General features: G+C 40.5%; 1 protein-coding gene across 1 annotated transcript in view; it reads left to right on the top strand.

The window, feature by feature from the left end:
- Positions 1-4,729: 4,729 nt before the first annotated feature.
- TDRD5 (tudor domain containing 5) overlaps positions 4,730-21,704 on the top strand; it is a gene marked incomplete at its 5' end in the record, with an annotated part of 29,055 nt that continues 12,080 nt past the window's right edge. The window contains 8 exons of the mRNA XM_081322492.1: positions 4,730-4,961; positions 5,653-6,084; positions 6,614-6,801; positions 8,377-8,454; positions 9,978-10,034; positions 10,490-10,643; positions 16,000-16,151; positions 20,564-20,784. Of these exons, the coding sequence (XP_081178618.1) occupies positions 4,730-4,961; positions 5,653-6,084; positions 6,614-6,801; positions 8,377-8,454; positions 9,978-10,034; positions 10,490-10,643; positions 16,000-16,151; positions 20,564-20,784 (1,514 nt within the window). The remainder of the gene's footprint in view (positions 4,962-5,652; positions 6,085-6,613; positions 6,802-8,376; positions 8,455-9,977; positions 10,035-10,489; positions 10,644-15,999; positions 16,152-20,563; positions 20,785-21,704) is intronic.

The following is a 21,704-nucleotide window of genomic DNA, read 5'->3' as shown; positions in this document are numbered from 1 at the left end:
CAGAACTGCTTCAAAAGTTCTTGAGTATGTCTAGCAGTGTGCAGGCGAGCATTATTGTGAACCAACAACACACCAGAAGTCAGCATGCCCTGACGCTTGTTAGGGATGGCTCGTCTGAGTTTTCGTAATGTTTCCCAGTAGACTTTGAAATTGATGGTCAAACCATGCTCCATGAACTTCACTGGCAGTACTCCTTTGGCATCTTCACATTTGACAGGATTTTCTATGGCACCACTTCTGGTGTGGTGTTGGTTTGCGATAATGCTCGCCCGCACACCGCTAGACGAACTCAAGAACTTTTGAAGCAGTTTCATTGGGATCTTTTTTGATCACCCCCCCCATAGCTCAGATTTGGCACTGAGTGACTACTACTAAGGAATTTCAAACCTTGTAAGATGTTATGACAAGTGCCTCAATTTGAATGGCAATTATGTCAAAAAGTAATGTAATGTTGTAGTTTTCTAATGTGTATAACAAAAGTTCTGTATCTGTGAGTGTCTGTCACTGATAACCAAATGGAGGTTTATTTCTGAATTGTATGCGCTGAAGAAAAGCATGCACTGAAAGGCACAAGCTAGCAACTAGGCACTGTGTGCAGCAGGCATGTCAAACTGCTGGCCCACAGGCTGGATGCATCATACTGAAACCGCGCCCACCCCATTGCCAGCAATGGGGAAAAAGTCAAGATACATCGCACGACATCACGTGGCATCAGAGTTTGACGTGCTTGGTATACAGGAACAGCTATCATGTATGGGCCCTCCCAAGTCCAGATGAGAGATTCCACAGAAAGTCATGAGGAATAAAAGGGCCAAGATCATGTGGGACTTCCAGATTCAGACAGACAGCTAGGTCCTGACCAATCACGCAGACGTTGTGGTAGAAGACAAGGACCAGAAGACAACAGCAGGAATAGTCAGGAATAGCAACGTCAGGAAGGAGGAGTATGAAAAGGTAGAAAACTGCCAGGGCCTGAAGGAAGAACTAAAAAGGATGCGGAAAGTCAAAGCGGTCCCAGTGGTGGTAGTTATCACTCAAAAGCTATGAATCCTAAGGACGACATTTAAAGCTCTCTATCCAGAACAGTGCAATGTTAAAAAACAGCTTAGATCCCTCAAACTCTCAGGCCACTGATAGAAGACTTCAGAATGAGGAAACCACATATACTATGTGGGGGAGAAGGGAATTTTGCTTAAAACTTTTTTTTACACACACACACACACACAAGGATATACAACACATACATCTATCTGTGTGGTTGCTAGGATTCAAAGCTCTCTTTGCTGCCCCAAGTGGTTGTCCTGATTTTTTTTCCAGCCATCATTCCCCCTCCCCCCCCTTAGAAACCCCGATCCTGAGAACTGCTCGAGATACACTTCTAACAGCGTAGCCCAGGGGTCTTCAAACCTGGCCCTTTTATGACTCGTGGACTTCAACTCCCAGAATCCCTCAGCCAGGCACGCTGGCTGAGGAATTCTGGGAGTTGAAGTCCACGAGTCATAAAAGGGCCAAGTTTGAAGACCCTTGGCGTAGCCTTTTCTTTCTTTCTTCCTTCCTTGCAAGCGGTATCGCCATTCTTCTCATACCAAGCGCCGGCAGCGAAGCTACAAAAATCTCGAGCCGTGCTCGGACAGCCCCAGCGGCCCCAGCGCGAGCCTTAAGAGCTGAGCCAGAGGCTCACGCGGCTCTTCTCTCCCCCCCCCTCCCCCTCCCCCTCCCCTGCCAGGTGTCTGTAAGTGGTTTTCACAGAGCGGATTCTCGGGTTGAAAAAAATATAAAAGGAAGAGGCTGCGAGGCTGCACCCTTCCACCTTCTTTTTTTTCTTCTTCTTGAGAAGGGAGGGTGAGCGGACTGAGCGTGCGCAGCTGGCTTCGGGGCTCTAGTCGGCGCCTGAGGGAGCGAAGGCGGCCTTCGGAGCGGGCGTTGCTGTGGAAGTTTTTCAGACTCTTAAAACCGAGGCGCCGCTACTGGAGCAGGTGTGGATTCTGTTGGGAAAAGAGGGTTGTAAGTGTTGGACCTTGAGAAAAAAACCAAGCAAACGACATTTGCAAATGGGAGCTGGCTTGGCTGAATAGTCCCGCAGGCTTTCGGTGGGAGAGCTTTCAGTTGTGGGGATCCCACTTGCGCGTTTGAAAAGCAGCCCTCGTGCACCACCGCAGTTAAGAATAATAATAATAATAATTTTATTTATATACCGCCCTTCTCCCGAAGGATTCGGGGCGGTGAACAGGGCAAGTATATAAAAATACAAAAATAGAAAAGTTAAAAAAGAATTAAATACAATGCCCAAACTCAGGGGTCGGCAACCTCGGCTCTTTTATGACTCGTGGACTTCAACTCCCAGAATTCCTGAGCCAGCTATGCTGGCTCAGGAATTCTGGGAGTTGAAGTCCACGAGTCATAAAAGAGCCGAGGTTGCCGACCCCTGCCCAAACTAAAACAATAAATACATATATTTAAAAAAACAACAATAAAATCCCAAACCCATCCCCCCATCAGGCCAGGCCAGGCCGGCTTGTTCGAATAAGTGCGTCTTCAAACCGCGTCGGAAGGAGCGAAGATCGGGCGCCATCCGGAGCTCGACCGGCAACCGATTCCATAGCTCCGGGGCGCCCACAGAGAAGGATCTCCCCCTGGGAGCCACCAGACGACATTCTCTGACCGGTGGCACCCTGAGGAGGCCTTCTCTGTGGGAACGCACAGGGCGGAGGGAAGTTGATGCCGGCAGCAGGTGATCCCTGAGGAATTCCAGTGAAGAATTCCTCATCTGAGTAAAGAACAAGACTTACATTCTCATGACCTCAACTATAGTCAGCTAAATGTTAAATTAGTTTACTTTATGAATTTATTCCACATTTAATAGACCGGTTTATTGTGCAAAGCCAAAAAAATTAGTAAATGTGAGCATGGTTGCATGGAGACGTGCTCTTGTATGGAGACGTGCTCTTATGTTTTTGTCCAGGATTAAACAAGTGCGGAGTGGGGTGATCTGAACCTGAAAAGGTTATTTAAAAAACAACAACGCTTCTTTCCTCTATCCTAAGCCCATTGGAAGAGGGAGTAGAAGATGAAATAAGTTAAAAATCTTGCACAGGATTCCTTTCATAAACATACCGGTAGATATAAATATAAAAATGTTGCAAATATAGCTATAGTCATTGTACAGAATGAGTGTATTTAATGCAGAAAGTTTAATCAGATTTTGTTCAGGTTTTTCCCCCCTTATATTTTGTAATTTCTATATTACTGGGATTTTTAAAATTTTATTTAAAGCTGCCCATCTCACAAACAAGTGAGTCATTAATGGTGGCTCACAAAAGTATGCATACCTCGTTTAAGATTACTGAGTGGTCTACCACTTTAGACTTTAATAGATTTGTTGCATTGTTTTAATAAATAAATTGAAGTTCTTGGTGCTTTCTGAGCTTGGTTGTGCTTACAGACATTTTCATTACCTGACAGGTAATGTCTGCAAGCAAACAGCCAAACTCAGAGAGCCCTAAGGACTTCATAGTTGAACCCTGAGCTGTATATATTCTCTTCTGTTGGTGTATATATTTTAGATCTCTTATTAGTAGGCATAATACCTAATCACTTCAGGCAGGGTTTTAAAAATGGTTGTTCATACAGTGGAGATCAAAGAGTGATGTCATCTTTTCACATGGAATTTTATATAAAACCTCTTCCCTCTGTGGTCTGCTTATAGACTGCTGTGCTTATAAATGATGTAAATATGCTTTTTTATTCAGTAATGCCTTCCCTCTGTACCAACCTCCTCCAAACCAGCAACTCAGTCGTGTTTATAGCATATGATAATATTGTAGTAGAATAGTAGAGTATTAGTGTTCTAGAACCTTCATATTAATTGTTAAAGATATTTATAATGTATAGACTCAATGGGAATTTTCAATACAAGTATATTTTCAGAAGGAGAAAAAATTTCTGAACTATGATTGGGTTGCATTTGTGCTGAAAAAAAATAAAAGGAAATTATTTCTTTGAAGTAAATTGGATTTTTTTAATGGGACTTTTTTTTAAATTGCGGTGAGCTTCAAAATGATATTACCATCTTCTGGGGTTCCTCCAAGTTGTAATGGTAGCTTGTACTAAGAGCTACTGCTTATTGGTACAGATAGTCCTTGGTTAACAATGGTAATTGGGACCAGAATGTCCATCGCTAAGCAATATGGTTGTAGAGCATGATAATATGTGACCATCACTTAGTGATGGCAAACCTGGCACTCCTTACTGTCATTGTTAAGTCAGGAAAACGGATTATTAGGTGAGTTCAAGGCAGCTTGCAAGCAGACCAGCAACAGGGCTGTGGGATGTGTATAGCTGGGTGTGACTTACTGTGATGACCTGTGACTTTCCCTGCTGACTTCTCTGTTGACTTTGCTTGTGGGAAGTCAGGAGAGAAGATTACAAGTGGCCAATGACTGTGGGATGCTGCAGTTATTGTGTGAGCTGGTTGCCAAGCACATAGATCACGATCAAGTGAATGCAGGGGTGCTGGGCAGACTATCTCAAGGACCGGTTCTAAATACCATTCATTTAGCCCCATCTGTAACTTTGAACAGTCACTGAATGAATGCTTATTAAATTAAGACTGACTGTATTTGTATTCTTCTATTACTTCTTGACCATAGGCAAAGTTCTCTGACATTTTTGGTTCTGCTATCATAGGAAATACTATTTTCTTTGTCTTTTTCATTGTGTCAGTGTAAACATGACAGATCAAGAACAGCGAATGAACTCACTGAAGAAAGAAGTGAGGTCACTGTTGACACCTAGCAAGGAAGGTCTTACCCCTTGCCAATTAGAACAAGAATACAAGTCTATGATGGGAAAACTGCTTCCATTGCGTATGTTGGGTTACCATTCTGTTATGGAATTAGTGAAGGACATGCCTGATACTGTTAACATATGTCCAAAAGGAGACGGCACTGTAGTTCTCAAAGGTGGGTTTGATTTTAATCTGGTAAGAGCAGGGCATGGGGAAGTGATGTTTGAAAAATATATGGAAGGTGTAAGTATTGAAACAAGAGATTTAACTTGGCTAAGGAATTGGCTTTATAACTCTCTGACACATAAAACATTCATGCTTATAAATAAAGTTTTAGTTAATTAGAAAAGTTTTCACAACGATAGTTAGATTTCATTTTATCTGTTTTCCTTGGTCTTCCCAATTCTATCGACAAACTTGCAATATGATAATTTGTTTGCAGTCCCTTACATATTTTTAAATATGTACAGTGTTTTAGAGTTGTGATATCTTGCAAATCTTGGTCATTATGCTTAGCAAATAGCAGGGTTATTGCCAAACTATGCTATGAGCCTAATAGATTGGATATAGTTTATATTTTCCTTTATACTTTTTTAAGTCATGATTTTATCTTCAACTAATAAGGGCTTTCAGAGCAGCACAGAATTTGAAACATGAATTGTAAAGGTCAAAAGCCCAAAAAGGTGGGAGAGAAAATTGCAAATGAAACAAAGTAGAAAGCTGTGGGAGTGTTTGTTTTAAAATGTTCAGTAATGCTAGACTGGGAGGTTGTGGCCAGTAACAATTAGAAAAATACCTTTGCCTGCAGAAAGCAAACTCTGGGAACTAGCACTATGATAATACACACTATTTCTTCTGTCTTTTAGCTATTGCTGATGAATCTACCAAAAGGATTGCAAGCTTGATTGCCAGACAAAAGAGCAGATATAAGCCACAACATTCCAAAAATAAGCTGAATTTCTCTCTGCCTTCCACCTCTTGCTCTCAAGTGACTTTGCGCCCCCAACATTCTCTAAGCTTGCCTCGGCATGGAGGAGGTCCTCCTACTCTGCCTCCTGTTATAAAAAGTGAGCTGAAGGAAGTGCTGAGTTTTTCCCCAGTTTTGCTCTCAGATTTTGACAAAGCCTTTGCCCAACGCTTTGGACGCACATTTGAATTCATGCGTTATGGATTCTTCTCAATGTTTGAGGTGTTGAATGCAGCTTCAGATATTATCCAAATTGTGCAAACAAGAGCAGGCTCTTTGATGACATTAAAAGAACATCCTCTTACAAAGCAACCAGAAATATTGTCAGAGTGTAAGACAGTATTTATTTATATTCAACTGAAATTTAAATGTTTATATTCAACTGGAATATATTTATCACACTTTGATTACAAAGATTTTGAGAATTGCTGGAAAATGTATACTGTAGTGATTGAAGTTGTGGTGTTTTCCCTTCTGAGAGCATTTACTTTCTTTGAATTGATAACCAAGCACTCTTGGCTGTACCTAGAGGAGAAATAGTAATAGTAGAATTGCTAAGTGCTTCTTTAGGTTGAAGCTTGCAGCAGCTGGCTGGATTCCCAGTAAGAAGATTAACTTAGTGAGGTTAAGGCAAAGAAAGGTATATTTATTACAATAGTCTTTGTTGGAAGGTTGGTTGGTTAGATTTATGCATATCGTTACAGGTTACATACTGTATGTTGATGCAGTCATACATGTACATTCTCCCAACTGCTCTTTTGGTGAAAGATTGAAATTTTGCTGCTTAGAACTTTAATATTGACTGGCTTGAAATAGAAAATGGAGTTGTGTGTAATTATTTTTATGCTGGCTTTCTTAAGGCAAAATGGCAGTCCAGTCATGTGAAACAGAGCAAACTTTGCCTACTGCTGTATCAAAACCTGTGGCAGAGATGCCTTCTCCAGTCTTGCCTATGGATGTTCTGCAGTCAGCCACAGACCAGAAATCTAATGATTTGCAAACACAGATGAAACTAGTTGAAAGTCCAAAAGTGAGAACTGAGGACAGGATGGGACAAGTAAGATGTAAAAGTACTATAACCTAGAGATGACTGAAATGAAGGATACATTTAGATCATAGAAATTCTCTGGCACGGAATGCCTTTTAATTTTATATAGCAAGTCATCAGAAACTCACTGTGAAGTCAATTTTAAATATTACACTTAGCCAAAACCATTTTCTACGCATACCCACATATAACTTTTCAATGCAGCTATCCAAATGACAAGTCCCATTCTTGATTTATAATTCCTATCTAATCAGTATCTCTTAGGTTTTATTTGAATTGACTGTTTAAAAATTGTGAAAACATTGCTTTGGCTGAGCAATGGATTCAATGAAGAACTCCATCTTCTAAACTCCAATCCCTATCATTAGGGGAAAAAATATTTTAAATGGTCTTGGTATTTCCAGATATTTGGGGCCTTGCTGCATGTACTACTGGCTTAAGTCCTGCCAGTATGTTATCTTTGAAGATATACAGCCATTGACAAAAAAAGTTAACACTTCAAATTGGTATCAGTAGCAGAGAAACTGTGGTGCTGTTTCTGATGCTGAATTATACCTTTAGCATCATTCGCCTTCATCCATGGGGTTCTGGAAGTTGTAGTTAAGTACATTTAATCTGTGAAGATTAAATGATTAACATAAGGTAACGTGATAATCCTTGTGAACATTGGATTATCTATCTTTAAACATCCTTGTACAGTGTAAGGAGTTTAAATCCTATATTCCTAAGCAATCAACAAAAGTTGTGGGGTTCCACACAATATTCAGAGAATAGGTCTGTTTTCTAATTATTCCTGGATTAAAAGGTAGGAGCAATTACTAGTTTAGCTTTCAACATTTATTTCTGCTTTATTACAAAAATGTTCCCTTTTTTGTATGATAAATTTATTCGGGCCATTTACAAAAAGAAATAGAGAAATATATATCCAACTATTATGTAAAGTATTAAAATAATTTTTGAGAAAGAGAATATTAAAATAAATGGACGTTGGAGTAAAATTACCTTACATATATCAATCACACTTGAGAAAGCTCTTCAAACTTCAGCCTAATCTACGCATACATCTAACCAATCTACATTTGTTTAATAGAAATATCAGCTTCTCAATATTCTTACCTCATTAAAAAATGGAAAGAATTTTAAAAAAGAACTACTAAAATGCTTGAAAAGAAAGTTCCTTTCTCCCTGCTTATCACTGCAATGCAAAAGTTGGAGTTTCCCGTCCCCCCTCAACCAACAAATGCTATTAATTACTAATTAACTAGTGTACTGATTTACATAACTATTTAAATTTATTTCTGTTAGCTTTGTATTAGTTATATAAGGAAAGTACCCAAATTTAACACATTTCTGAATCTTTATTTTAGAACAGGTCTCTTAGATTTTTAATCCAATTCCAGCATTTTCTTTGGTTTGTAAACACTTGTTTTATTGTAAATGGTCAATGCAAATTTTCCATTAATGTTTTCATAAAATACTTGAGATGTAGAATTTTGCAAAAAAAAAAGTTTTTTTTATATGTACTTGTACTTCCTTTCACTCTGGATAATTCACTTTCCCCCCTCAAACCTCAAGAAAGAAATTAAGATTGCCCTTGCCCAAAAAGGACCTGGAGGAATAATCAGCTCAGAATTTAAAGAAAAAATTAAAATTGTAAGTACTCTGTTCTGTTTGGCTGTATTTTTGTATTTTGAGGATAGCAACCCAAAGAACATAGTAGGATCCATTCAGTGATAAAGGGAAATGCTTCAAACTTAGTGGGAAAAATTTAACATTGTGGCCCACCAGCTTTTGCTTAAACTTTTGTGGACATACCAAAACTAAACACTACCTGGGCGGGGAAAGAAACCCACACATATTTTTCTGCCTTTGCTTTTATCTATCATTGAAAGAATATTGAATTTCTAGACACAATAGTATCAGTTAGGATACAAACAATATTTGTTTTAAATGTTTTATAAAAATTTTATATTTTTCTTTTCTTATATGTAATTCTCTGGTGTATTTTTTTTAACAAAATTGAAATTTTCTTAACAACAGTAAATAGTCCTTTTAACATATAACTTGTAACAGATACCTTTTTGGATATATATTTCATAAATGGTTTTATTTTGTTTAGGTTTTTAAAGCAAGTTTTGGTGCAGCTTCACCGTCACATTTGCTGTTTGGATCTCATGTGTCTTTTCCATAGAAATCCTATGAGTTCTGCATTATAGTCCTGGGAATTTCTACAGGAATGCCCTACCTAATTTTTAAGACTGGTGAAAGTGCACCAGGATTCACAATGCTATTTGTACTACCAGGAAGCTGAGATTTCCCTCTCCTTCCTTTATTCTTAAAGCAAACTATAATTTGGTTTGCATTTACCCTCCACATCAAATTAGAATTCAAAGAATACCCAGATTAGTGCAAAACCAGCTGGGTTTCTTTTCTTATTTGTACTTCAAAATAATAAAAATGATACTAGCAAAATCAGAGTAGACAAATGTCATATTGCTATGGTCAAAGTATGGAAGTTTTGTTTAGGAATAAAGAGTATTGGTATTGAAACATTTTATAAATATTTAGACACATATCAATATAATCAATATTTTATACACAACAATATGAAATCACAGCTGCTACTTCCTTCATATGGCCTTCATATGCATCAAGTTCTTCCCAAGAACCTAGGATGTTGCAATATATCAGGGTAGTATATGTGTGGATCTAAGCAGTGTGGCCTTTTGTAATTGACAGATAGAAAATTTGTCAATGTGTAAATTTTCTAAGATTTTTTGGTATGGCACCCAGTGTGCCAATAATCACTGGGACTACCACGGCCGATTTATGCCACAATCCATACCAGTATTGTTATGATTTGTTGCACAGTCAACCAGATATTTAGACTGGATTTGGCATTTTTAATCCATCTATTGAGTCCCAAGCACCTGGGTTAGAGAAATGTTGTTGTTTGATGGGTTTAAAAGTATCCTCACAGGCTGTAAGCTGTTCCAAGTAAATCATCATCATTATTTATATCCTACTTTTATTTGTATAACTCAAAGCAGCATACATAATGCTCCCATCCTCTACTTTTCCCCACAGTAGCAAACTTGCTTAGATACAACGTTTTTTTACTGTTTGGGCCAAAGTTGTAAATAAGCTTAACAATCACTCTATGATTTGTTTTTAAGATTGTAGCCCAGTACCCAAATGGCCTCCGTGCTTCCAAGTTACCTGGAGAATTTGAGGTAGTGGTTGTTTGTTTATTCAGAATTACTTGTGTTTACTGCCTTTTGTGCCTGCAAGCCTTCTCTTTTTCTCATTCTATATGGCAACTTTTGGAACAAGTAGGACAGTGTATACTCTGGACTAAAGTAGCGCAATATTTAACCACTGCATGGATTTTTAGTATAAAAAATAGTCAATACATAACATTGCCTGACAGTGCCCATGCAGATAATGCCAGGTGCAGAGACATTGAGGGTCTTAATTCTTGGTTTCACATACTTTTTCCTCATTGTTGTGAATTTTTATTTGGAAATGATATAGCAATAGTAATAGCAAAATAGGCTTGCTATTCAGATGTCACTTTAGATCCTGGTAAATTCATTTCATAATGTTAGCTAAGTTAACTAATTTCTTATTTAATCATTCTTGCCATGGATTTCTATTTTGATTTCTAAGATTTTTTTTCTTTATCTAGGAGTATTTTCATGAAAAATTGGCTGTAAGAAAACTGGGTTTCTTAAATTTGATGGAACTTATTGGTGCCCTTAATGATGTTCTCCGTATTGAGTGCAGAGAAGGAGAAAATGATTGGCTCATCTTTGACATTGATTCACAAAGCCTACCAGATGGTGAGTGGAAGTCCTAGGGTCACAAATCTTCTAGAAAAATGGGCCTCTTAATTTAGTCATACAGGTTTCTAATTAAGTATTTAAATTTTGTTGCAATGTAATTAATAAAAATGCATATTGACATCCTCAGTGTAGATGCACTTTTTCCAATGACTAAAGAACCTGTATTGAATTGTGGTTTCTGTATGCCGTTTAAATTGCTTCCAGAAAATTGGGTTGATAACTGTTCTGTTCTTGTGTTCTTGGCACACAATATGTTGTGTATGTGTTTGCAATGGGAAGTTGCAACATGACCTCTCCATTATTATTACAAGTAGTAAAGTATATTTATTTATTTGGGAAATTTATATTGCCACCTACTTGCTCATGGCAACTCAGGGTGGCTTACAGGAAATTAAAAATACAATATAAAAGAAATAAAAATAATAAAAAATAAAAATAATAAGACAACCCCCCCACCCCATATCCCCGTGACAACACACATTCATGCCAGCCATTTAATGGGCTTTGTCCCATTTTGGGTTCCCCAGGCCCGCTGGCAGAACCACATCTTCGGGATCTTCCGAAAGAGTGTCAGAGTGAGGGGTCAGTCTAATTTCCAGAGTGATGATGCTCCGGGGGGAGGGAACCAGCACAGAGAAGGTCCTTCTTCCAGGTCCTGCCAGATATATCTCTTTAAGGTATGGGACCTGCAACATTCCTTGCCTCCCTGCTCTAGTGGGTCAGGTAGATGTGACCAGCAAGATACCGTTAACCTGATCCCAAGTCATGAAGGGTTTTAAAAGTGACAGGGGGTGTGTGTCTTGTGACATTTATTATGGAGGCTTTGTGACCTTTATTTAATATTCAAGGAGAGTCTTGGAGGGGGTGTGACCAAATGGATTGAATGTGATAAAGATATGGCTTCTTTTAAATAATCTACCTAAACAACTTCAGAAATTCACTGTTAATTTGACAGAAACAAACAGGGATGAGGACTTCTAGATAGTGGTAAATATAACTGAAAGTATCTTTGATTGGCCAGAATGCTGAGAATATGAGAAGATAATGTTTGAATGGGATATCAAATTGCCATTCATTTTATTTGAAATTTCTGTCCACTTAATTTTTTTCAATCGGTTGGCACCCATACCTGTATATCTTGACTGTGAGATTCAAGAGAAGATGGTGAAGACACTAGATATGTCAAACTTCCCCTAGAATAGTATACAATAGTTATAATAAATTACACTGTTTTAATTATACAATATAGATCACTGAAGTTTTTGTTTTTGTCTAAAATGCTTGCCCTGTTTGGGATAATCAACATTATTTGATGTTCTGCAAAGGACATTTTGCATAAGATGCAAATATGAATTTAAAAAAATTAAACCTCTATTCTCCCTGCAGAAGATGCATGGTAGATTCTAGGGAGCCTAATAAATGCTATGTGATGACACTTGACATGAGGCTTATTTGTACACTTCCATGTTTTTGCGCTAGTTGCCTAGTCTACTTCAGGATACTGAATAGAGGTGAAACATGAATCAGTGCTAGTTATAGCTTGTATTTCTGTCTTTCACTAAAATCAGACAAGTTAGGTATCATAAAGGTTGGTTATGAAACTCGACTTTTAAAGCTGTAGTTTGTTGTTAGTTGCGAAGTTGTGTCCGACCCATCGTGACCCTATGGACAATGTTCCTCCAGGCCTTCCTGTCCTCTACCATCTTCTGGACTCCATTTAAGCTCACGCCTACTGCTTCAGTGACTCCATCCAGCCACCTCATTCTCTGTTGTCCCCTTCTTCTATTGCCCTCAATCTTTCCCAGCATTAGGCTCTTCTCCAGTGAGTCCTTCCTTCTCATTAGGTGGCCAAAGTATTTGAGTTTTAGCTTCAGGATCTGGCCTTCTAAAGAACAGTCAGGGTTGATCTCCTCTAGGACTGACCGGTTTGATCGCCTTGCAGTCCAAGGAACTCGCAGGAGTCTTCTCCAGCACCATAGTTCAAAAGCTTCAATTCTTTGGCGCTCAGCCTTTCTTATGGTCCAGCTTTCACTGCCATACATTGCAACTGGGAAGACCATAGCCTTGACTATACGCACTTTTGTTGACAGGGTGATGTCTCTGCTTTTTAGTGTGCTGTCTAGATTTGCCATGGCTTTCCTCCCAAGGAGCAAGCGTCTTTTAATTTCTTGGCTACAGTCCCCATCTGCAGTGATCTTGGAGCCCAGGAAAATAAAATCTGTCACTACCTCCATTTCTTCCCCATCTATTTGCCAGGAATTGAGAGGGCCGGATGCCATGATCTTGGTTTTCTTAATGTTTAGTTTCAACTCAAATTTTGCATTCTCCTTCTTCACTCGCAACAAGAGGCTCTTTAGTTCCTCTTCACTTTCTGCCATTAGAGTGGTATCATCTGCATATCTTAGGTTGTTGATGTTTCTTCCGGCAATCTTAATTCCACCTTTGGATTCATCTAGCCCTGCCTTTCTCATGATGTGCTTTGCATCTAAGTTAAATAGGCAAGGCGACAGTATACAGCCTTGCCGGACTCCTTTCCCAATTTTGAACCAATCAGTGGTTCCGTGTCCAGTTCTCACTGTTGCTTCTTGGCCCGCATATAGGTTTCTCAAGAGACAAATAAGGTGGTCTGGTATGCCCATCTCTTTAAGGACTTGCCACAGTTTGTTATGATCCACACAATCAAAGGCTTTAGCATAGTCAATGAAGCAGAAGTAGATGTTTTCCTGGAACTCCCTAGCTTTCTCCATGATCCCGCGTTTGTTAGCAATTTGATCTCTAGTTCCTCTGCCTCTTCGAAATCCTGCCTGTAGTTCTGGTAGTTCTCGATCCACATACTGCTGGAGTCTAGCTTGTAGAATTTTAAGCATAACTTTACTAGCATGAGAAATGAGTGCAATGGTGCAATAGTTTGAATATTCTTTGGCACTGCCTTTCTTTGGAATTGGAATGTAAACTGATCTTTTCCAATCCTGTGGCCACTGTTGAGTTTTCCAAATTTGCTGGCAAATTGAGTGTAGCACTTTTACTGCATCGTCTTTTAAGATTTTGAATAGCTCAGCTGGAATACTGTCACCTCCACTAGCTTTGTTGTTGCTCAGCTTTTCTAAGGCCCACTTCATTTCACATTCTAGGATGTCTGGCTCGAGGTCAGTGACCACCTCATTGTGATTATCAGGGACATTAAGCTCATTCTTGTATAGTTCTTCTGTGTAATTTTGCCACCTCTTCTTAATCTCTTCTGCCTCTGTTAGGTCCCTGCCATTTTGGTCCTTTATCATGCCCATTTTTGCATGAAACGTTCCTTTCATCTCTCCAATTTTCTTGAAAAGATCTCTGGTCCCCCCTATTCTATTGTTTTCTTCTATTTCTTTGCACTGTTCATTTAAGAAGGCATTCTTATCTCTTCTAGCTATTCTTTGCAATTCTGCATTTAATTGGGCGTATCTTTCTTTTTCTCCCTTGCCTTTCGCTTCCCTCCTTTCCTCAGCTATTTGCAAAGCTTCCTCAGACAGCCATTTTGCTTTCTTGCATTTCTTTTTCTTTGGGATGGTTTTGGTTGCTACCTGTTGTACAATGTTGCGAACCTCTGTCCATAGTTCTTCAGGCACTCTGTCTATCAGATCTAATTCCTTAAATCTATTTGTCACCTCTACTGTATATTGAACAGGGATATGATTTAATTCATACCTAACTGGCCTAGCGCTTTTCCCTACTTTCTTTAATTTAAGCCTAAACTTTGCAACAAGAAGCTCATGGTCTGAGCCACAGTCAGCTCCTGGTCTTGTTTTTACTGACTGTATAGAGCTTCTCCATCTTTGGCTGCAGAGCATATAGTCAATCTGATTTCTGTGTTGACCGTCTGGTGATGTCCATGTGTAAAGCCGTCTCTTGGGTTGTTGGAAAAGAGTGTTTGCTATCACCATCGTATTCTCTTGACAAAATTCTATCAGCCTGTGCCCTGCTTCATTTTGTACTCCAAGGCCAAACTTGCCTGTTATTCCAGTTATCTTTTGGCTTCCTACTTTAGCATTCCAATCCCCCATGATGATAAGGACATCATTTTTGGGTGTTAGTTCTATAAGGTGCTGTAGGGCTTCATAGAACCGGTCAATTTCATCCTCTTCAGCACCGGTGGTTGGGGCATAGACTTGGACTACTGTGATATTGAATGGTTTGCCTTCGATTCGAACTGAGATCATTCTGTCATTTTGAGGATTGTATCCCAGTATTGCTTTTCCTACTCTTTTATTGACTATGAAGGCTACTCCATTTCTTCTGAGGGATTCTTGCCCGCAGTAGTATACCTGATGGTCATCTGAATTAAATTCACCCATTCCTGTCCATTTTAGTTCGCTAATACCTAAGATGTCGATGTTTAGTCTTGTCATCTCTTGTTTGACCACGTCCAGCTTTCCTTGATTCATGGATCTTACATTCCAGGTTCCTATGGAGAAAAAATCTTTACAGCATCAGACTTTCCTTTCACCACCAGACACATCCACAGCTGAGCGTCCTTTCGGCTTTGGCCCAGTCGCTTCATTCTTTCTGGCGCTACTAGTACTAGCCCTCTGCTCTTCCCCAGTAGCATATTGGACGCCTTCCGACCTGAGGGGCTCATCTTCCAGCGTCATATCATTTTGCCTTTTGGTACTGTCCATAGGGTTTTCATGGCAAAGATACTGGAGTGGTTTGCCATTTCCTTCTCCAGTGGATCACGTTTTGTCAGAACTCTCTGCTATGACCTTTCCGTCTTGGGTGGCCCTGCACGGCATAGCTCATAGCTTCATTGAATTACGCAAGCCCCTTCGCCAGGACAAGGCAGTAATCCATGAAGGGGAAAGCTGTAGTAGCTCAATGCAAATAATGTTACAGTTTTATGCTTTACGGTTTTCATAGTTCAGGTTTGTTTATTGTTGTTATGAGCCACATAGAGTTGCACAAATAATTAAAAAACTAAATAACATTCCCCCAGGTATGACTTAACATGGAAGAGGTAATATTATTTGGGAGTTTGAACCACTGTGCTTACCTAGCAGCTTTTTGGGGGGTGGGTAAAAGTCAGAAGACTACAAAGAGTGCTCTGTGCTTCTGAATTTTTTTTTCTGTTTTGCATTTCCAAAGGCAAAGAGCAGTCAGGTGGGCATGAGTTTCACCAGAAAACCACTGCAGGCATTTGGAGTATATCTCCCACTGAATTTTTTTCTCTAAAATTAAAATAGCCAGATTAATAAGTGTTTTTTAAATGTATGATTTATAACATACAGAATCACAGCATTCCTAAGTACAAAAACTTTGCTTATTTTTGAATGAAAGTTTCTGCGTGTTCTGATATAAATCTATATTGTTCCTACAGATGAACAGACAAATGTTAAGATTTCTCAGTCTAGTTTATTAGTACACCAGGAGGCTTCTGAAGAGCACAAACTGCCCACTTGGGATTTCCCGGCTGAGGATTCTAAGATTCTGGAGACTAAGTTCAATGTAGTAACAAAGATGGTAACGCCGGTATGACATTATAATAATATATATTTACGTAGTAAAAGAGCATTTAACTTTAAATAAGCGTAATAAAACCAAAGTTGCACAGAGCAATAACAGAAATAAAATCCAAGAGCTGAAAAGGCCAAGAAAACAACAATGGCTTTGCCTGACTTCAAAGTGACAATGATCTGGGGAAGGGGTGTGTGACCAGATACATTTCTGGGAAGTATTTACTATGTGAGCACCTCTACTTAAAATACCAGTTGCTGTACCTAGTGCCACTCAGTGGGGCCTCTAAAGAAAAACTCAAGGTCTAGTATTCACTTGTACAGAGAGGTACTCTTTCAGTACTCTGTACTAGAGATGAAGCCCCAGAACGAAGAAAAGGAAGTATGTTAAATTGGCTCCAAAGTGGAATGGGAGCTATTGCATATTTATATTTTTCAATTCTATTTAGTAGTCTCAACCATATTTTTAATAATATGACATTACTAATGCACTTCCAAAGGCCATGTGTAGTCCAAATGAGAAACCATTAAGACATGATTAGCTGAAGACAGGCTGTAATCTGTCCTGAGATCTTTGTGTGTGTATGTCATAGTTTAGGTGTTTTTAGCTGGGAAAAATACCGGCACTACAGTATAGTTTACAGAGGCTACTTGTTTTCTAAGGGACAAAAATGGACCATGAACATTATCTGAGTGTGAATCTGATCCTTCAGGGAGAACACATTTTATCTAGAAAACAGAACTTTAATAATATGGACAACCAACTGTTACAAGGTCCTTAACCTTATCCATGTTGAGTAGCCTTTTTGATCTCATAAATTCCATTACTATTTCCATGTACTAATTTAGTTTACTCAGTAATGAAATTAGATAAAAAGGAATAGAATTGGATGTTAGACTAATTATAATTTAACTCCAAATCAGTTCAATACTTCTAAGATCCCAAAAACATATCTCTTGGAAAAATTGAACAGCAATGTCCCACTTGTCCCAGCATCCTTTCTTGAATTTACAGTTAAAAACGGTGGAATCAATGAAAAATTCTGAGAGCCCAACTTCTCTGATGGATTCTCCAAAGTATACCAATGTATTCCAGAGAAGAGAGAACAAATCAATGAGACTGAGTCCCCACATTATTTTCCTGGCAAAAATTATTTCAGGAAATGGCCAAAATTGAGCCTAAATCTTGAATGAAAAGTGGAAAAAAAGTTTCATTTAAGAGTACTTGAAATTGACTAGCACCCATGTGTAAGCAATAATTAATTCTATTGTTTCCTTGAAAAAAATGTTAGGGTAATGTTGGTGTGAAGAGTTCTTAAATATTAAGATTCTCATACTTTTCAAGATATGTATTCTTCCACTGATTTAATGCAGATTTTTAAATTTGTTCATGCTATTTTGTGCAGTCCTTTTCATTTATTAAATGATATATAAAATGAAGGTGGAAGATACTGTATGATGTGGGTGATGGAGAGACTGTTGTTGTTAGTTGCGAACTCATGTCCGACCCATCACGACCCCATGGACAACGTTCCTCCAGGCCTTCCTGTCCTCTACCATCTTCTGGAGTCCATTTAAGCTCACGCCTACTGCTTCAGTGACTTCATCCAGCCACCTCATTCTCTGTCGTCCCCTTCTTCTACTGCCCTCAATCTTTCCCAGCATTAGGCTCTTCTCCAGTGAGTCTTTCCTTCTCATTAGGTGGCCAAAGTATTTGAGTTTCAACTTCAGGATCTGGCCTTCTAAACAGCAGTCTTTTATTTATTTATTTTTATTTATTTATTTTATTACATTTATATACCGCCCTTTCCCTGAGGACTCAGGGCGGTTTACAGGGAATTAAAAACCATAATACAAAAGTTAAAAACCAGTTTAAAAAAGATTAAACTTAACCCTGTGCAAATAAAACCCCAGTTAAAATAAATTAATCCTCAGCCTGGGCCAGAGAGCTCAAAGAGCCAGGTCTTCAGGCCCCGGCGGAATGAACGGAGGTCGGGGGCAGTCTTCAGCTCCACTGGCAGCTGGTTCCAGAGGGCAGGCTGAGAAGGCCCTATCCCTGGGTGTTACCCGCCGGCAATCTCTTACCGGTGGGACCCTGAGAAGACCCTCCATGTGGGAGCGCACTGGACGAAGGGCACTTGATGCTGGCAGCAGGTGTTCCCTCAAATACCCTGGACCCAAGCCATGTAGGGCTTTATAGGTAATGACCAGCACCTTGAATTTCACCCGGAGGGCAACCGGAGGCCAATGCAGCTCGCGGAGTAGAGGTGTTACATGGGAGTATCGGGAGACCCCCATTACAACTCGCGCGGCCGCATTCTGCACCAGTTGAAGCCTCTGAGTGGTCCTCAAGGGCAGCCCCATGTAGAGAGCGTTGCAGTAGTCCAAACGGGAGGTCACGAGCGCATGAGTAACTGTGCGTAGGGCATCTCGGTCCAGATAGGGACGCAACTGGCGCACCAGGCGAACCTGGGCAAAAGCCCCCCTGGTCACGGCTCCTATGTGGTCTTCAAAATTGAGTCGTGAATCCAGGAGGACGCCCAAGTTGCGAGCCCTATCAACGGGGGGTAACACCTCACCCCCCATCGTTAGAGATGGAATAGTCTGGTTGACCCGAGATGCCGATATGCACAGCCACTCAGTCTTGGCGGGATTGAGACGAAGCCTGTTTCTCCCCATCCAGACCCGGACCGCCTCCAGGCACCGGGACATCATGGCGAGGGCATCACTGGGTTGGTTCGGGGTGGAAAGAAAAAGTTGGGTATCATCAGCGTACTGATGATACCCCACCCCGAAACCACGAATGATCTCGCCCAGCGGCTTCATATAGATGTTGAACAGGAGGGGCGAGAGAACCGACCCCTGAGGAACTCCACAAATGAGAGGCCTCGGGGCGGATCTCTGCCCTCCCGCCAACACCGACTGCGAACGGCCCAGGAGATAGGAGGAGAACCACCGTAAAACGGTGCCTCCCACTCCCAACCCCCTGAGACGCCGCAGCAGGATACCATGGTCGATGGTATCGAAAGCCGCTGAGAGATCTAATAGGACCAGGACAGAGGAGCAACCCCTGTCCCTAGCCCTCCAGAGATCATTCACCAGCGCGACCAATGCCGTCTCCGTGCTGTGTCCGGGTCTGAAACCCGATTGGTACGGGTCCAGATAATCAGTTTCCTCCAGGAACAGAGGAAGCTGATGCGCCACCACACTCTCAACAACCTTCGCCAAAAAGCGAAGTTTGGAGACTGGACGATAGTTATTTAAAACAGCCGGGTCCAAAGCAGGCTTCTTGAGGAGGGGTCTCACCACCGCCTCCTTCAAGGCGGCAGGGAAGACACCCTCCTTCAAAGAAGCAGTTATTACTGCATGGAACCAGCCTCGTGTCCCCTCCCGGGCTGCATAAGCTAGCCAGGAGGGGCACGGATCCAACAAACAGGTGGTGGTGCTCAGTCTCCCCATGATCCTGTCCACATCATCAGGGGAAACAGGGTCGAACTCAGTCCAGATAACATGCTGAAGACCGCCCGATTCCTCCACATCAGACTCTGCCCAGTCAGAGTCCAGACCGGTCCGGATCTGAGCGATTTTGTCCGCCAGATGATGACTAAACTCCTCGGCTCGTCCCCGCAAGGGATCCTCTCTCACCTCCTGGTTAAGGAGGGAGCGAGTTACCCTAAACAGGGCGGCCGGGCGATTATCTGCGGACGCGATAAGGGCAGCAAAGTAGTTAGACTTCGCCGTCCTTATCGCCGCAAGATAAGACCTTATAAAGGTTCTTAACTGCAATCGGTCAGATTCGGATCGGCTGGACCTCCAACCGCTCTCTAGACCTCGTCTCCGACGCTTCATCTCCTGGAGCTCCGCAGAGAACCATGGGGCCCAACGGGATCTGCGCCGGGTCAGAGGTCGCAAGGGTACAACGCAGCCAAGTGCCCCGGCGGCCGCCGTTTCCCAGGCATCCACCAGAGCATCGACTGGGCTGTGGGTAAGGGTGATGGGTATAGGCCCAAGCGCCCTCTGGAACCGTCAAGGTTGATCTACTCTAGGACTGACCGGTTTGATCGCCTTGCAGTCCAAGGGACTCGCAGGAGTCTTCTCCGGCACTGGAGAGACTGTAGGGATACCTTTTTGCAAATGATATCCAAGTTACAGAATAAGGCAGGCAACACCCTATTGCACTGGAGACAAATTCCTTGTGTGTCTAATCGTAGTTGGCCAAATAAGGTTTCCAGTTCAAATTTCTGTGTATATGTGTATTGTAGTATAATGAAGAGTGGTCATACACAAAATTCAAATATAAAGAGCTGAAACATCACAATGAAAATCTTGAAAGAATAGTTTTTCTGTTTCTTTGCATTGGTTTTTCAGCCATGATCATTAGTCCTGCATTTTATGTGAAAGTGATTCTTTCTTTCCTTGCATTTGCAGCACCTAGGCATAGAGAAAGATAACATTATACAGGAAATAATGGAAGAAGAAGTACCACCAGATGCTGTTCAAGATGAAACCCTTTATAATCTCCCTAAGCTTGACAACAATGCTTTTGTTGGATTATTTGTGGAGGACATTGTGTCTCCTTCACAATTCTATATCCGGATCTACAGTGGAGAAACTTCTGATGAGCTAGAAAATATCATGATTGAGATGAGGTGAAGATATATTTGGCCAGTTTTTGAGAGTTCTAGAGACATCTGCACAAACTTTACTAAAATTAAAGGGAGAGGGAGAATTTACTTTGTGTATAGATGCCTGTAATCCATAACTCTCAACCACTTGCAGTGCAACTGCTCTCAAGATGGTTTATCAATGCACATTTCAAAGTGTGTACTTTCAACATTTCATACTTGTCATATTTGTTTGAAAAATTGTGGGTAAGAACTTAAACATTGTCATAATCTGTCAATAATTCCAAGTTTCCACAACTTGCTTATAACCATTGCCATTAAAAAATAGCAAAGAAGATTAGATAGAAAACATTTTTGCAGGCTTGAAGAAAAACTTGCTAAAATAGTACTAGATAATTTAGCCTGCTATTAATATATCATGATATGAGATAATGGGGAAGTTGCTTAAGATGGCCAGTTAGGAGTTCAAAGATTGACACTCCAACTGCTTCCTAGTGCTCATCTCAGGGTTTGTTCTGTGACTAGGAAAAAAAAAGTGCTCCACTATGTGGGAACAGCAGAGTCACTCCTTAAAGCCATCAGAGAAGATGAATGAGCAGTATAAGGTACATGTATTCTTCAGGAAAGGGGAGGGCATTCCTATCAGTGGAAATTTCAGTTTTTCTCAAGACAGGAGAGAGGTAGCCCATGAAAATGAAGGATGTCTTTGTTCTGGTGTTTCTAACTGAAGTTTTCCCAAATGACCTGTTTAATTTTTTTAAAAAAATTGAAATTGGTTAAAAATAGGATTTTAAAAACTGGGTATTTTTTGCCAGTCCAAAAAATGCCTCAGGGATCAATTTCTGTTTATATGAAGTCCCATTGAATTCAATCCAGAGTAGTTCAGTACTGATCCATTTTTATAAGGTTGTGGGACGAAAATTGTATTAGTGTATGGTAGCCAA

The sequence above is a fragment of the Vipera berus genome (genome assembly GCF_964194415.1).
Source record: "Vipera berus genome assembly, chromosome: 3".
NCBI classification, from domain to species: Eukaryota; Metazoa; Chordata; class Lepidosauria; order Squamata; family Viperidae; genus Vipera; species Vipera berus.
The sequence above is the reverse complement of the archived record's forward strand: the minus strand, read 5'-3'. Positions and strand labels throughout refer to the sequence as shown.